The 17,251-nt window shown below is 55.6% G+C and overlaps 1 protein-coding gene across 1 annotated transcript; it reads left to right on the forward strand.

Moving 5' to 3' along the window:
* Window positions 1-350: 350 nt before the first annotated feature.
* SNX33 (sorting nexin 33) lies at window positions 351-9,383 on the forward strand. The gene is made up of 2 exons (XM_004687999.2): window positions 351-2,255; window positions 7,873-9,383. The coding sequence occupies exons 1-2, from the start codon at window positions 785-787 to the stop codon at window positions 8,124-8,126; spliced, it is 1,725 nt and encodes a 574-aa protein (XP_004688056.1). The 5' UTR covers window positions 351-784; the 3' UTR covers window positions 8,127-9,383.
* Window positions 9,384-17,251: the final 7,868 nt, after the last annotated feature.

Consider the following 17,251-nt stretch of genomic DNA (forward strand, 5'->3'; position numbering starts at 1 on the left):
GCCGCCGGCGGCGCCCCCTCCTTCCCGGGGTGGGGGCCGCTGCTTGGGGGTGGGGACGGTGGGGGAGCGGGCGACTGAGCCTGTTGGGGACCTGGCCAGGCCAACTCTTCCCCGGGGTCGAAGAGTTGGTGGCCTGTTGTGTAAGCCTCGGTCCTTGTTTTCCCGGCCTGGCTCGTTGTGAAGCCGGACACATCCACCCTTGGAATCGATTCAGGAGGCTGCTGTTTTTCTTTTTGCCCCTCTTGAATTTTCTGGATTTGGGAGAACCCCGGAGCCCAGAGGAGGAGGAGGAAGGAGGAAGGAGCTGCTCTGCGGAGGAATGTGAGTGCCTCCCGAGGCCGGATAGCCAGAAGCCAGAACTGCCTGATTTCTGGAAGGTGGTTTCCGAGTGATTTCTTCTATTTTAGAACATTGTTCCATTGGAAAGCGTGGAAGTCTTGCGCGCTCCGTGCTCGTTTCTCCGAGTCACCTCACTTTTCTTCTGAGAGTGCTTGGAGGAGAGCCTCGGCCGACTCCCTTTGCAGGACCTGCCAAGGGGAGGACTATGGACATGATTCCTCCCCGTTCATGGGCCAGTGCAGGGAGGCCTGGTAGGGCAGTTTCTGGGTCACAGACATTGCATTGAAGTCAGGGAGGCTGGACAGCATCTGTGGGTGCTGAGACCCCACGACTGGGCCGCTGCTGTGCCAAGCTTCCGATGGTAGTGCGGTCTTGGACACCCTTGTGAAGGTCTGGTTCTGGAAGGACCCTCTCCATCTCTACCCCTCCCGTGCAGTGTCCAGCCATGGCGCTGAAAGGCCGAGCCCTCTATGATTTCCGCAGTGAGAACAAGGAGGAGATCAGCATCCAGCAGGACGAGGACTTGGTCATCTTCAGCGAGACTCCCTTGGATGGCTGGCTACAAGGCCAAAACAGCCGAGGGGAGACGGGGCTCTTCCCTGCTTCCTACGTCGAGATCATCCGCTCCAGCACCAGCACCAGCTATGCCGACTACTGCAGCAGCCCTGCCGGCTCTCTGGGCCCCCAGGTGAACTTGTATGACAGCCCCAATGTGACCAGCCACTCCAGGGGTGGTGGGGGCGGTGGCTTCCTTTCAAATCAGGGCAGCTTTGAGGAGGACGATGATGATGACTGGGATGACTGGGATGACGGATGCACAGTGGTGGAAGAGCCACGGGCTGGTGGGTTGGGCACCAATGGGCACCCCCCACTCAATCTCTCCTACCCGGGTGCCTATCCCAGCCAGCACATGGCCTTCCGGCCCAAGCCCCCCCTGGAGCGCCAGGACAGCTTGGCCTCTGCCAAGCGAGGCAGTGTGGTGGGGCGCAACCTCAACCGCTTCTCATGCTTTGTGCGCTCTGGAGTGGAGGCCTTCATCCTTGGGGATGTACCCATGATGGCCAAGATCGCGGAGACGTACTCTATCGAAATGGGCCCTCGTGGACCCCAGTGGAAGGCAAACCCTCACCCATTTGCTTGCTCAGTGGAGGATCCTACCAAGCAGACCAAATTCAAGGGCATCAAGAGCTACATCTCCTATAAGCTCACTCCTACCCATGCTGGCTCGCCTGTCTACCGGCGCTACAAACACTTTGATTGGCTTTATAACCGCCTGCTGCACAAGTTCACGGTCATCTCGGTGCCCCACCTGCCAGAGAAGCAGGCCACCGGCCGTTTCGAGGAGGACTTCATTGAGAAACGGAAACGGCGGCTCATCCTCTGGATGGATCATATGACCAGCCACCCCGTGCTGTCCCAGTATGAGGGCTTCCAGCATTTCCTCAGTTGCCTGGACGACAAGCAGTGGAAGATGGGCAAACGCCGGGCAGAGAAGGACGAGATGGTGGGTGCCAGCTTCCTGCTCACCTTCCAGATCCCCACGGAGCACCAGGACCTACAGGATGTGGAAGACCGGGTGGATACCTTCAAGGCCTTCAGCAAGAAAATGGATGACAGCGTCCTGCAGCTTAGCACTGTAGCGTCGGAGCTGGTACGCAAGCATGTGGGGGGCTTCCGCAAGGAATTCCAGAAGTTGGGCAATGCCTTCCAGGCCATCAGTCATTCCTTCCAGATGGACCCTCCCTTTAGCTCTGAGGCCCTCAACAGCGCCATTTCTCACACGGGCCGTACCTATGAAGCCGTCGGTGAGATGTTTGCTGAGCAACCCAAGAATGACCTCTTCCAGATGCTCGACACACTGTCTCTCTACCAGGGCCTGCTCTCCAATTTCCCTGACATCATCCACCTGCAGAAAGGTAAGCCCCAGTGCAGCAAGAGACCCTCACTGAGGTTGCTACTTTGCAGAGCCCTGGGGGTCTGAGGATGGTCAAGCAGCTCATCTGGCCTTCCCATCTGTTTCATTCATTCATTCACCATGTGTGTTGAGCACCTGCCACATGGCAGGTGCTGTTCTAGATGGACAGAGTCCATGGGGACAGGTCTGGCTCCTGTCCTCACGGGGCTCGCCATTTATTGATTGTCATTTGTTTATTCACTCACTCTGTTTCGGTCTCATGTGCTCATAATGGGTAACCATTATGCGTCGAGCCCTTCAAGCGTAAGACTGTGCCTGGGAACTGGGAAGGACAGGGCCAGTCCTCACCCTGAGGAGCCCCAGGTCCCTGGGGGCACACACAGACCCAGATAGTAAGCACAGAGTGTGGCCGTCCTCCCACTCCTCACCAGCTCCTTGTCCTGGCTTTGCAGCTTTAGTGCCTGTTCTCACACTGTGCGTTCTCTGTGAGCGCCTGTCTGTGTGCAGGGGGTGGTTGTCCCCATTTTGCAGATGGAGGAGCTGATGTCCACAGGCGCGTGGCTGCACAGGGAGTTGGTGGCCCGCCTGTGATTGTCCCTCCCATGTCTCCCCAAGGACGTGTCCGTGTTGGCTGCCTCCCAAGACCAGCCCTGTTTTTAGTTCTCATGGCCCTTTCTGTGGGGGGAGGGACAGGATGGGCCCCTGCCTGTTACTGTCAAGGAACTGCCAGGGAAGTGACTCATCCCGGGTCATCTAGGGGTCCGGGGAGGCACCAGGGGTCCAGAGCATGACCCAAATGGCCCATCCAACTCCCAGTCCCCAAGCCTGACTCTCTTCTTGCCTGGGCAGAGTGAGTCAGAGCCTAACCAGGCAGGTGGTTGAGTCCTGGGACAACGAGGAGGGCAGAGAGGAGGGCAGATGTCAGGAGAAAGGTGTGGTCCTCCCCGGGGCTGCTTGGTAACTCAGGAAGAACGTCTGCAGGGTGTGGGGCTGGCTCCCTGGCCCCTAGGCCCTGAGGTCAGGCCTGGCTTGGTGGGGAGTTTTTCTCAGGGTGGGGCCAAGAAGCAGGCCTCTAGACTGAGCCTGGGGGACAGCAATTACCACCCTTACCCCAGCACCCAGGGGAGTCTGGAGTAACCAGCCCGAAAGGTTAACTTCTAGAACATCTCCAGTTCCTACTCTCCTCACTTTCTCCTCCTCCTCATCTCTGCCTACATTCCTCTCTTCCCCTTTCCCTGTTCTTTCAGCTCCAGGATAACAGAGGTTCAAGTTCTAGTCTAGTCTCTACCCGCAGTTTGCTGTATGTCCCTGGGAAATGACTTGCCCTTTCTCTGAGCCTGCAAACTTTCTCTGAGGCCTACTACGCTCTTAGGCCTTAGGGGGTAGGAGAGTGACCTGGGGAAGGTCTGGCTGTGGACACTGAGTTCTGGGGCAGGGACAGGCGGGGCGGTGCTAAAGGTTGGCTGGCATCCACTGGGGCAGGTGTCTCCCGGTGCGGAAGTGAAGCCACGTGCACTGCTAGGGCCCGGGAAAGCTGGTTCAACCAGCTCCTTGGATGGTATGTCCTGTGTGGGCAGTGGGAGGAGGGAAGCAGGGGGTGCAGGGCCTCTGCAGGGCCTGGGACCCTCACCTGTGGCAGAGCTGGGAGTAGAAAGACCTAGACCGAGAACTCCCAGGCTCCCAGGGAGCAGGGAGCAAAGCTGGCTGACCTTTCTGACTGTGAGGCAGAGACTGTTGAGGGAAGTCATTCAGGGTCTCCACCGGAGACCCTTCTAAACGAGGAGCCAGCAGCCCTTTGGGGCACGTGCCCATCAGGCCTACTACCTTCCTTCACTCGGCCCCTCCCCAATAGGTCAAGACCTTGTGGCTTCCTCTCTCTGGCTCTGAACTCCCATTGCCACTCCCAGGCCTGTTGTCAGTGAGCTAGGGAAGGGTCTTGAAATTTGGCCGAGACAGAATTGGTCAGGTGTTAGGGGACCACAGGTGTTAGGGGGTGGTGGTGGTCCATGCTGGTCCTGTGAATGGAAGAGGGAACTGGGAGGTTGGGGCCTTGTTTGCTAGGATTCTGTTTAGCATGTCAGGACATCTGGAGGATGGGGAGTGTGGGGCAGGCCATGGAAGGAAGGAGATGGAGCTAGATGGGGCAGGAGACCACCATCTGACACTACCACCAAGGTGACCTTGAGAGAGCTTTTCCTCCTCAGTCTCCATGTTAGCGTAATGGGCTGGCTGGCGCTGAGAGGAGCCCACCAGCTTGTCCATCCACTTGCCGAGACCCTGGAGCTCAGCCAAGGGCACTCTGCGAGGGCAACCATATAATTAGCCAGGTCCGAACCGGGAGGTTTGGGGCATGAAAGGGGGCCCTAGTAATAGTTACTTTCAAGAGCAAACAGTGACTGTCCAGGGCCCCTGTGTGAAAGCCAACCAGGGCAGGTCTCTGGGGAGGTCGGTGAGGGCTCCTCCAGTTTATGGATGAGGTTCAGGGAGGGGGATGATACAAAGAGCAGGAACTGGAGCCAGGTGTATCTGAGGCTCCCACTCAGGCTGTTCTCCCCATGCCAGACAGATGGAGAAGGAGCTCCCTTGGGTGGATGACTGGGGCAGCTGGGCCTCAAGGGAGAGGGGGAGGGACAGCTCGCTGCTCCAGTGCTAATCAGGAGACATCCTGGGGGGGGCCGGTGGAGGCAGGCCCTGTACCACAGAGCTGGCCTGGTGGGCCGTGGGCACAAAGGCTGGCCAAGACCAAGTGGCCCCAGCAGGACCAAGCTCTTTTCTGGGGGACGGTGCGTGGAGCCTGTGAGCTGAACCCTCATCTAGCCCTCCCTCTGCCTCTCCTCCTAGGCTTGCAAAAGAGCATCAGCGCCTTGAAGCTAGCAGCTTCTTGGTGTAAAACAGGCTGTACAAGCTGCACCTAGCACCTTAGGTCGGCCACCCTGAGGACTTTGGACCTATCAGTTCACTTAAACCCCCGCCCCACTTCTGGGCTGGCACAACTGTCATCCCATTTTCCAGATGTGGAAACTGAACCACGACTGCTGTGAGCAGTTGTTAGCGGTGCCATACCTAGTCCTTCCTGCCCATTGGACAGTAAGACCACCTGCAGCCCAGGCCGGAGCAGTGGGTTGTCAGAGGTGACACAGATGAGACCAGGACTCAGCTGGCCCCGGCCGCTCAATGGTGGGAGCTTAAGGAATTTGCCAGGGGTCCTGGCACTGAAACTCCAGCCCTTTCCTGTTCCTCCCCAGCCGACAGATCTACCCTGGATATTTAGCTCTCAGTTTGAGTCTTAAGTGGCGTAGGGGGATACTGACTAGGCCTGAGCCCTGTCTCCCAGGGCTCAGGATGTGTTTGCCGATCCTGACCCCAGCTCTGAGTCACAGGGCGGGGCCCTTGCCCCCCTCACCCCTATGTCCTTTGTTCTCCATCCCTAGCTCCCTGCTTGTATGTAGCTATCACCATAGGTCAGTTCCTATTATTTAGTCCTCAGTTTCCTCATCTACAAAAGGGGCCTTTCTTTCCTCCAAGAGCATGGATAAGAAAAGTCCTCTAGAGTCTCACTTGGACTTTCTCTGGCAGGTGGGACCCAGGTGAGTCAGTGTCTGCCTTGGGCAGGTTTCTTTTGCTGCAGTTTAACTCCAGTTTCTCTGTCCTGCCTGTTCTGCCTTCCTTCTCACGGGCCCTCTTACCCCTCAGGACCTCCTCAGACCCCTGAGTGTGGATCTGGCATGTGCTCCCTGAAATGGAAGTGGTGTCCTCTCCCTAACTGTGGACCGGGCAGTCCCTATATATGGACAGGAAGGAAGGTGGGGGCCCCTAGGGAAGTCCCTGTCCCTCTCCCTCAGAGTCTCAGTTTTTTGTTTTTTTTTTCTATACAGTAGGGGGTGGTGGGGAATTGGACAGCTGGACTCTAATAAGGTCTTTGTATTACATCTTCCCCCTGGGTCTTGGGGTTTTGCTGCCCAGGCTTGGGCGGTGGGTAAACAGGTCATTCACAGAAGGGTGGCAGAAGTACTGAGGGCTGGGAGCTCTTTTGCAGAGTTTTCTGGGTTCTGTGTGCACAGCCCTGGAGACTCTCCAAACTCTAGTCTGTCTGCAAAAAATGCCAGGCATGTGCCAACTAGTATGGGTACGAAGCCTTCTGAAGGTGTCCAGCGTGTCTCCAGCCTGTGGAACCCTGGGTCTGGCTTATTGTAAACACTCAGCCGGTGCATCTCAGGTGAAAAAACACATCTCAAAGGTCCCCGAGAGGTGGCCTCAACGGAGGAGTGGGGAGTGGCTAACAAGCCAGCAGCGGGTGCTTCTGAAGCCTTGATGGTATGCTGCCTTCACGCCAGCCTCGCCATCTTCCACTCTGATGGTGGGTGCCCTGCAGCTCTTCATGGAGTGAACGCTGGCCACAGGCAAACTGCCTCTTCCCTCCAGCTCTGTCCCACTGGCCTCAGTGCAGAGTTAAAGTGCCTCCTCATTGGGAACTGAAATCCATGATCCACCGCTTGTGGATTCACGCAGATTCATCTATTGGCCTCTCCTGTCCATGTCCATCTCTATTTCACATCTGTCGCGGCTTATTACAAGGCCTCCTCTCATCCCCTGGGGATTGGGTGAGGATGGGCAGGTCTGTAGTGTGGTTGGGGGAGACACATAAAGAAACTCCAGGTGGCCTTTGAGGGGCTGTTTTAGAATCAGCAATGTGACAGGTGTGTGTGTGTGTATGTGTGTGTGTAGAGAACCCAGGAGAGTACTATGGGGGTGCTCCAATGAAGAGGTGGGAGGCGATAATGACTGGGCCTTAAATTATGCATAAGGAGCCACTGGGCAGAGATGAGAAAGAGCGGGTGAGTTTGAGGAACACGGGGTGATTGTGCGATGGGTGTAGCTGCCAACTTCTAGCGGGCCGCGTGGGTCAGGTGGCCTCCACCTGCAGTTGCCAGGGAGTTAGAGGAGACTTGGAATTCGGGGGCCCACGTTGGCTGCTCTTCAGATACCCTGGAGACCCTGTCAGAGGTTGAGACTGAGGTAGTGAGCCCCAGGGTGGGGGGCCCGGGTTGTTGTAGCGTCTATTAAGGCAAAGGTTGAATCAGCTCCCCAGATACTTCTCACAAGCTGCTGTAGGTCTGGCCTTGTTCTGGGGATACTGCACTCCCAGCTCTGAGGGACGCAGCAGAAGAAGTATAGGGTGGTGAGAGCTCTGGAGAGGGAAACCCAGGGCATCTGGGAGCGCAGGAGACACCTATTGCAAAGAGGGGCAGGCAGGAAAGGCTTCCTGGAGGAGGTGATGTGGGAGCCAGCGTGAGGGATGATGAGGTCTGTGGTGGCAGCGAGGGGCCAGCCCTGGAAATAAGCAAAGCTCGCAGGGTTTTGTCAGGTGGGGGCTGCTGGTGGTGCCCTAGGATGGAGAGGAGATGCTACATTAGGTTTAGAATATGATGAAGATGAGAGCCTTAGGGATGTCCTGATGGAGACATCCAGATGGCTGGGCCCCTGGTTTGGGGCCCAAGAGTGAGGTCTGAGTGGAGCTGGTGAGAGTGTTGTCTGCTCTTGAGGACCATGGAGGGTTTCGGGTGCACATGGGGAGGCCAGAGCCCTGACTCCCCTGTGCTCCATTCTGCTTGTGCCAGGCGCCTTCGCCAAGGTGAAGGAGAGCCAGCGCATGAGCGACGAGGGCCGGATGGTGCAGGACGAGGCCGATGGCATTCGGAGGCGCTGCCGCGTTGTGGGCTTTGCCCTGCAGGCTGAGATGAACCACTTCCACCAGCGCCGTGAGCTCGATTTCAAGCACATGATGCAGAACTACCTGCGCCAGCAGATCCTCTTCTACCAGCGGGTGGGGCAGCAGCTGGAGAAGACCCTACGCATGTATGACAACCTCTGATCACGTGCTCCGGCCTTCCCCACCCTGGGCTGGTGGCTGCAACGCCCCCACCCACACCAGCAGTGACTGGCGGGTGGGCACGGGTGAGGGAGTCGTCTGTCCCTCCTCCTGGGAGAAGAGCTTTGCAGGAGGTATGGGTACCCCTGGGGAAGTCTCCCACCCCATAGAGGTGGGGGGGGACAGCCAGGGAGAGAAGGAGGCCGGGACCCCTGCAGGCCTGGGTACGGGCTTCCCATCGGTTGCTGAAGCCAGGCCAGGCTCTTAGCCTCTCCCAAGCCCACAGTGCTGGCTCACCTGGCCACCACCTCCATCCCCTCATTCACTCAGCAGACGTAGGGGCTGGCTGTGGCACCTGTGCAGGTGGCAGCCCGAGTCTAAGTGGGCTCAGATGCAGAAACAGACAAAGGCAGCACAGAGTGATGACGGTAAATGTGGGGTTCCTGGAAGCTGACTGAAGGGACTGGGCTAGCAGCTTGTCAGGGAAGTGACATTACAGCAGTGTCTAGGAGGATAAGGAGCTGCCGGACAGTAGATGAGGAGGACAGAAGCGAGGAGAGCACCTGCAGAGGTGTGGAGGCATTTAAATACCCCCTTTTCTCTCCCTTTCCCAAGCAACTTTGGTACCCTCTCCCTGGGGATTCTGGCCTGCTGGACACAGGGAGGGGTCCATCTGCTCCCAGGTCCCCACTCACCCCTTTCCCTGCAGGGGCACTGTGGGTCACTTCCTTCTGACTGCCCTCTGCAGCCAGCTAAGCCAGGGAGGGCACTCCGCTGCGTTTCCTTTGGGGCACTAGGTGCTGAGACAAGCCATGCCCTGGAGTACCTTCCTAGAGGGAACCCCCTAGCCCTCTTCACTTCTCCCCTTCCTCCCCCACCCCAACTACCAGATATTTGAATTCACTAAAAATAGCTCCTTACACTCCAGGCAGGCTTAGACTCCAGACTCCCGAGGGTCTGGGGTCCTTTGAAACCTGGGATCCTGCCTGTTGCCAAGTGGGAAACCCCAGGTAAGAAAGACAGGGCTCCTTCCCCCCCAACCCCTCCCCCCCACCACCACAGCCAGCCTCACTGTGATGCGAGCACCACTCCTGTCGGTGGCTGCCCATGTTTACATCCCAGGCTGGATGTGATCCCCCAGTGCGCTAGGGGGCGGTTGGCAGGTGCCATTGCTGGCTCCCCAGGAGGTCATGGCTGCTCCTGGCTGCTGCTTCTTGAATCTTTTTTCTTTCTTGTTTCCTTAATAAACCTTTTACAGTTAAGGCAACAAAGCATGGCTTTTTTGTTTGGGTCCTGGAGGGTGAGGGCGGGGGAGAGTATCCCTAGTCATCCCTGGACCTGATTCTGAGGTCATGGTAGTCACAAAATTCACTCCAGAACCGTCTGGGAGGACAGTGCCAGTGGGAGGTCCTAACTGGAGAGGCTGTGGCCATGGGCCCTGGAACCCTTTCCAGGCCTCACGTCTCACCTCTCAAATGGGTGGTGTCTGGGGTGTGATCAAGGGCTGTGGGAGCTTGAGGGAGTGATAGGAGGTTGTGGTCCAGGAGGGCCTGATTGACAGGGTTCATGTCCTGGGGAGGAGAGTCCTGGCCTTGCTGCCAAGAAAACCCTGTCTGGAGAGAGTGGGGGGAGGGGAGAGCCTCGGGCCTGGGAGCCCAGCCCTGCCTGTGGTCATGCCCTGGGGGTGCCACAGTCTGCAATCTGCAGGAGAGGAGGCTGAGGCTGGGAGGTGGGGGAGGGGCAGCGAAGGCTCCCCATTCAGGGCAGCGTCCTCAAAGGAACTTCTGGAATGGGCCCCTGGCCCTTGGTCAAAATTAGGTCAGATTTGGGACTTTCTGTGGAATTTTCCCCTCCCTTCTCCCTGCCCTCCTTCATTTTCCAAACCACCCAAAGACCTTACGTCCTTAACCTCCTCTCAACTTTGACCTCCAGTTTGCTTTCTGTGGGCCCGGAGAACAGAGAGGAGTAGGGGATCTTTTTCCTGAAGGTTGGTGGGGGTGGGAGGGGAGAGGTAGGGTGATGCTGTCTCAACCCACAGAACCTGGAAGTCCCCTGAGCTTGGGATAGCATTGCCCTCTGTTCCTTTTTTGAGTTGGGGCCACCACACCTTCCTTGCCTCCCCTCCTTAGGGGGAAGGAATCAGCCCAGTGCTTTTCTCAGGGCTGGCTTCAACCTGTGAGAAGAATCGGAAGGCGGAGTCCTGGGCTCCTCTGGGCATCCCAGGCTCTGCAGGCTGGGATGGGTATACACGTGGTGGGGAACGAGGTTGTCACAGTCCTCAGCTTTCTTTCTGGCTCTGTGCAGCTTGGGAGGTTGGGGGTGGGGATTTGAAGGGCTGGCCTGGCCAGAGCCCAGCATGGGGCTGGGGCTGGAGTGGGGGTGTCCTGGTGGTGGCAGGACCTGCTGCTGGGCACAGTCACATGCCAGGCAGATGTTCCAGTCTGAGCTGGGTCCAGCTGCCTCCAGATCCCTCCCTCACTTTGCTCTGGGGGTGGTGGTGGGGGTGGAAAACAAGGCCTCTCTTTCTGCCTCGGGCAGCTACCAGGACCCTGATCCTTAGTCCTGGCCCAACCCAGCAAAGCAGTCTGCTTTGTGGCTACATGTTGGGTTGGATGACGGCAGTCCTCAGATTCTGCACCTGGGATTTGACTAATAGGAGATGCAGGGGTCCAGGAGGCACCCAAATCCTTGGGTTCCAGCTGTTGCATAGCTGAGCCAGGCCTGGGGGAGACAGGTGTTCCCAGACCCAGCTCAGTACCCTCCATCCTGTGACACTGCCACACAGTGTCCACATGGCCACATGGCCACAGATAAGTCGCTCAACCCAACCATACAACCTGTCCACAGGCACCTTGTCCCTCCCCCCATGCCCACACACGTGTGGGTTAACTCCCAGCCACAGTGCCACAAGTCCCACATTCCCAGCCACAGCCACTCATGTCATGTGGCCAAAGTGAAGGTCTCCGCTGTGTTGTCACGCACAGGCAGGCCCTCATGCAGTGACACGCATATAGACACACATGGCTACAAAATCACACATGTACACAGTGAAGGCAAAACACACACTTAGTTGTGCCTGGACTGCACCTGACTTCCTGGGGGAGCCAGGAGAGATATCTGCTAAGTTCAATTGCTGATAGCACACACAGGCAATTTGGGGTTTAGTGAGGGGTGGCGATGGGCTACATCAGCCAGTGGGGTCAGGGGGTGATGCTTCAGGGCTGGAGCCCAGCTCCCCGCTGGCTCTGTGGCCCAGCCTTGCCCACCCCCGGCCAGTTCCTCCGGACCAGGATGCCTCTGAAGGCCCCTCACTGAACGCACCGAAACAAAGCTCCAGGCCTCTCTCATCTCTGGAGTCCGAGCCGAAGTGAGCAGAGCCAGGATGCGGCGGGCAGGGCCCAGGCCTGGGCGGGAGGAACATTCCTGCACCATCTCCTCCCCAAGCATGCAAGGACTGGGCCCGCCCTGCCTGCCTGCCCGCTGACTCAGGCCTCCAGGAGCCAAGCCCGCTAGGCTCCTCCACCCACCCCAACCTGCTTCCCCACCAGTTAGGCTGAGCACCTCACTGGCTGGGGCCAAGGAGTCGGTGAGCCCTTCGGAAAGACCGGGGAGACAAATAAAGAAAAAACTTCACCTCCCCCTGATTTAGAAGGGTGGATTGTGAAACCAGCTCTGGGGTTCGACGTAGTTGAACGCAAACCTCCTTTCCTTTGGTTTGGTTTTGTTATTAAAACCCAGTGCAATTCATTCTGTTTAAAAAGGCAGAGTCCCACACAGCTGGGGCTCATTGGTAGTTGCCATGATTCCATTTTGCAAACAAGGCTGAGCCTTGACCAGAGGGACCCCCAGGATTACGGTGAGACTGGAGCTAGGCAGGACCCAGCTTTATTCTCTTTCTCTCTCTCTCTTTTATTTTAAGATTTATTTATTTATGCATACAAGAACTAGGGTACAAGGCAGAAGTGTGTGTGTGTGTGGCGGGGGAGAGTTGTTGAGGGGATTCACTAAAGACAGAGTGGAGAACAGAACCAGCCGATTGCCTGAAATGGCTGCCGACAGCTTCACACTGCTGCGCCACCAGGGAGGGCCCCGGCAGCTTTATTTTAAAGGCACAATGATGAGCTAACCTAGGTCCTAAGGAAGAAGGGCAGACAGTTCTCACTCTGGAGGTGTGAAAGGTGGGGCTTCTGGGGAACTCCACAGTTGGGACATTTGAGACTGGCGTGAGTCCTGGCAGTCCCCCAGGATGAGGAGGCTGCTGACAGTTTTGCACTGTGGCCTTTGGGACGCAGGAGTTTTGTTTACAAATGAACACATACAAGGCTCATTCTCAATAACTGACTTTAACTTTTCTGTGCTGTCTCATTCCCACACATAGTCGGAAAGGAATTTCAACTTAATTTAGGGGGCCCTCCTGTCCCCAGGATGCATATCAGTTTTGGGGATGCACATTTGAAGACTGTAGGCAAGACCGACACTTCAAATTGTAGAAACCGACTTCCTTGCATGCATGCATTTGCCTGCACTCCACATTAGAAATCATCTGTAGGTGCCTGTTTGAGTTCACTTTGTTACTGGACAATCTCGTGTTAATATTTGAACTCTGTAAATTTTGGTTTTTGCCCTTTTGTTTGCTTTTGTCTCTTCTTTTGGTGTTCTGTTACCTTCTTGTAGGCCTCGCAGAGCTCCTGAACCCTGGCATTACCCGTGGTACCGTCATGGTCTTGGGTTAGCTTCAGGCCTCTGGTGACGTCCCACCTCCTCCCTTCCCACCGCCCGCTCCTCGCACCCCATCCTGAGATCTCTGTAGGCCTAATCCTTCCTCTGTTTTGGGTACCAAGGGCTCACCCAATTGCCCCTGCAGATTGTGGGTCCCCACACACCTGGAGGGGCTGGCAAAAGTCCCATCGGTGGTTTGTGGCCTCTGAGCTAAGTGGTTACTGTTCCACAGCTCCTGCCTCGTGCACAAATTACTCAGGGGTGGGGGGTGGGGTGCTGGGGGGGTGGGCTGCTTGTATAATAGAAACTCCTTTGTCGTCAGAGCACTTCTTTGGGACCCTCACTGGGAATGGGTCCAGGTCACATTGCTTTCAGGTCTCCCTATCTCTCTGGGGCTTCTCCCTTCCCCCCAGGCAGGCGATACCTTACGGAGACTGGATGGTGAGTATTTCACAACTAACTGGAGTGTAAGAGATTAGCAACATCATTTTACAGACGAGGAAATGGGGCCCAACTAGGGAGGTGCTGGAGTAGCCGAGGCTAACAGTAAGGTCCCCAGGCCTAGGATATCTGAACTGGGATGTTAATGGCTAATACCTGGGTAGGACTTAGAGTCTGGCTGGAATCTTCTCTGGGCTGAGCTGGCCACTTGCTGCCATTCTGGCAGGAGTGCTCTGGGCTGGAGGGTGGGGAGGGCAACATGAGGAGCCACCAGGCAGCAGTAGCCCAGTTGCTGCCCCCGTTGGCAGCAACCCCCTGGCTGCTTTGCCTCCACCACCCAGAATCAGCACCCGAGTAACTGGGCCAAGTGCAAATCCTCTCCTACACATGTGTGTTTTTGGGGTGCTTCTTAACTGCTCCATGCTTCCATTTCTCCATTTATACCAGGCGTTCCAGACAGGTGCTAAGGGGGGTTCCAGGGGTACAGCCCTTGTTTGTCCACCTGTCAGCCAGACAGTGCACATACAGTGTTTAGCCAGGTGTGCCTGGGAGGACCAGCCTGAGCAGAGCCTTAGATCAGTGCCAGGGAGAGGTAGGGCCCAGAATTCTGGTACCCTGCTTCAGAAATGAAGAAACGGACTGGAAGGGCAGTCACACAGTGGGCATATGGCAGGCCGGGCCTGGCACCAGGTCCCTGACCACCCGGGCCCTAGCCTTGCCCCATGTTGTCAACCTGTCTCTGGAAAGGGGAAAGGGTGTCCTGAATGGACTCACCAGATACAGGTTTCGTGGACTCCACCCCACCCCAGATACTGGAACTACAGATCTCATTATCATGGAAGGGAGGATGCTGGGACCTGAGGGAGGAGTTAAGCAGCCAGGTTTGATACAAAACCAGGCTTGTGGGCCTTTGGGGGGTCTCTAGGCCTCGTAGCTCCCAGCTTGTCTCTTGGCTTTTCACCAGCTTTCAGTGTGCTATTGGGGTTCCAGGTCAGCGGAACTTGTAGGACACATTGATCAACTTATCTTTCTCTTTTCTCATTTCCCTTTTCTCATTTTCTCTTGTAAATAAACCCATTATTAACTTTTGTGTGTGTGCCTGCAGTTGACTCTTAAGCACAGGGTTGATCCCCCCCCCCCCCCCTGCAGTCAGGCAACCCAGAGTGAAACATCTCCATGGGAGCATATTCTGTGGGGGCTTCTGCAGGAGTCATGGTATTTGCCAGGCCAGGGCAGGGAAGGTTCAGTGGCACCAACTGTCACATCTGCCAGCGCACACAGGGTAGCAAGATCCATGAGTTAGGAGATGCACACCTCAGGCCTGCCCTGGACAGATTCACTGGAGTCCCCCTGGCAAGGTCCGCGCTCAGTGTCACTGATCCCCAGCTTCCCTCCAGTGATGGCCTTTACTATTCTGCAGGGGCATGAGTTCCAAGCGTGGGCATTGTCACTGCTGAAGTGCTGCGTCCTCAGGCTAGCCAGGCAGGGGCATGCACGACAGCTCCCATGAAGTAGTTACCTGGTGCTGGGCACCAGACTGTCTCTATGGGGTACCCCCTTGCCCACGATGATTGCCAATGCACTCCAGCAGACAGGCTCGGAGGCATTGCACCATTGTGTGAGGCCTTCAACCGCTTGGTGGTGAATGGGGCTGTGGTCTGCCTGCTCCTGCCCCCTCCACTATGCCTGCTGACAAGCTGTGCAGAGCAAATTGCAGCAGTGCAGGGAATTGAAGGCCAGGGAGGTGCCAGGCATGGGGAGGAGGTGTCTTGTGCTTGGTGCACAGAGCTCTGAGCAAATATTTAATTGCTTGATAGATCTTGACAGAGCCTCAGGCTGGGGGTGGGAGCAGGATCTGGCCATGGAAGGAGGTTGGGCAGGTGAGGCCAAGGGAGAGTGTTGGGGTCAAGGACAGGACTCTGGAGTCTTAAGAAATGGTTTCAGTAGCCTCCTGGCTAGTGAAGCCAATGTGGGGGAGGGACTAGGTCTTATAAGGAAGTGCTATGAAGTTTGGGGATCCTGAGAAGTCCTATGAGCTGGAGCAGGGGCTCTGGCCCTGGGGTTTCCATGTGCAGTGGGGCAGGGCAGGCAGAGCCAGGTGAGGGGTCTGTGTTTGTGCCTATGTACCCTTCCCTGTGGGCACCTGTGAGTGTGGGTGCCGTGGTGGCTGTGGCTGCATCAGGTGGGCACATGTGCTTTCCCATCTTCCCTGAAGGTCAAGCCTAGCTCTAGAATCATCCTTAGCTCCTATTAGTAGTTTTCTTTCATGCCACATTTTACCTGCGAGCAGAGCCTTATTAGTTCCTCAAAAGAGATGCTAAACCTGACAGCACAGCATCTCGCCGCCTGCCTCAAGCGGCCTCCACGCCCACGTGGCCCACTACAGGGGTCTCCAAGCTCTTTCTCTGCTCTAGATCCTGCTCCCTGAAGGTCTAACGAGGGTCAGGGTCATCTTTCAAAACCATATTCTAAATCAAATCTTGTCCATCACTGGCTTTCAGCCTGCAGGGTGTCCTGTCATTCTTTGAATAGATTTCAAAATCCTACACAGCCCCCTTGATCTCTGATCTCACTGTGGGCCCCTGGCTCCTTTGGTGATGTAATTCCAGACCCACTGGGCTGCTGGTTACTCCTCACATAGCTCAGTTTTGTTTGTACCCTGGAGCCTTTCTCTCTGCTCTCCCCTCCTTCTAGAATGTTCTTCCCAGATGTGTTTGTGGTTTGAACTTCAAATGATTCGGGTTTTAGGTTAAATGTTACCTCCTTGGAGAAATCTTCCCTGACTATGAATTTAAAGAGATTTCCTAGACTAGTCTTCTGTCTTCTCTCCCTGCTTTATTTTTATTTGTTAATAATATAATAGTCTATTTTTATATCATTTTGTGTTTTTTTCCAAATCAGTTGTAGTTTGGTGATGAGCTTCCCATCACCAAATCATCTGTGTGCCATCACCATAGTCCAGTGCACATCCCCCCTGCCATTTTTGATCCCGTTCCCCACTCCACCCCCATAAAATGTCTCTGGTATACAGTTGTTCATTATTATTATTATTATTTTCTCCCCTGGCCCTTTATACTCCTGCTATGAGTGAAACCATCTGGTGTTTTTCCTTTTTTTTCTGGCTTATTTCACTAAGCATGATCCCTTCCAGCTCCATCCATGTTGCTTCAAAAGTCATGAATTTCTCTTTTTTGATTGCTGAGTAATATTCCATTGTATATATATGTACCACATCTTTTTAATCTAGTCATCTATTTTGGGGCATTTCCATGTCTTTCCTATTGTAAATAAGGCAGCAATAAACATGTCCCCCTGCTTTATTTTAATTCATTTTACTTATTATCAATGGCCAACAGTGCATGCATTCAACTTTTAATCCTAGAAAGTTTCAAACATACAGAGACAAAGAGACTCACAGGTCCCCAGGAGCCCATAGCTCCATTTCCTAAGTCCTCTATCATGGGCTGTATTTTAAACTCCCATTTTCTTGCTTCCAGGAAACTCCAGAAACCACACAATCCCATCTGCAAAACTTAGGTTTGAACTTAATTCAAAAGTTAGAAAGTTTTTAAACCTGTCCATTTGCTGCCGGCAGCCCAAGAGCACAGGTATGGGTCTGTCTTGCTCAGGGTTATATTCTCTATGCCTAGCACAGGGCTGGTACACAGTGGGGTGACTTGGCATGTCTCCAGGGAGGTGGGTGCAGGCCCATGGGCAGCAGGTCCGTGCTGTCAGTGTGTGTGCGCGTGCCCGAGTGCATGGTTGTGTGGGGCCCAGGGACATGTGTTTGCGTGTGAGTGTGGCTGCAGCAGCTGGTGGCTGAGAGCATGCTTCCTCCCTGACATCATCGCCACTGCCCCCCCACCCCTGCCAGCAGCTTGTCTGGGGAGTCTTTTCCTCCTTCTCAGCAAGGACCAGGGAGTGAAATGGGGGGAGAGGTCGGGCTAGTCCTTGCTTAGCCCTCTGAA

Source organism: Condylura cristata, unplaced genomic scaffold (assembly GCF_000260355.1).
Source record: "Condylura cristata isolate star-nosed mole 26May11 unplaced genomic scaffold, ConCri1.0 scaffold00023, whole genome shotgun sequence".
Lineage (NCBI taxonomy): Eukaryota > Metazoa > Chordata > Mammalia > Eulipotyphla > Talpidae > Condylura > Condylura cristata.

What these genes read in the sequence shown, in the direction of transcription:
- SNX33 (XM_004687999.2), top strand. Translation starts at nt 785, where the DNA reads ATGGCGCTGAAAGGCCGAGCCCTCTATGATTTCCGCAGTGAGAACAAG. An exon ending in CATCATCCACCTGCAGAAAG is followed by an intron (nt 2,256 to 7,872) that starts GTAAGCCCCAGT and finishes TGCTTGTGCCAG; the next exon opens with GCGCCTTCGCCAAGGTGAAG.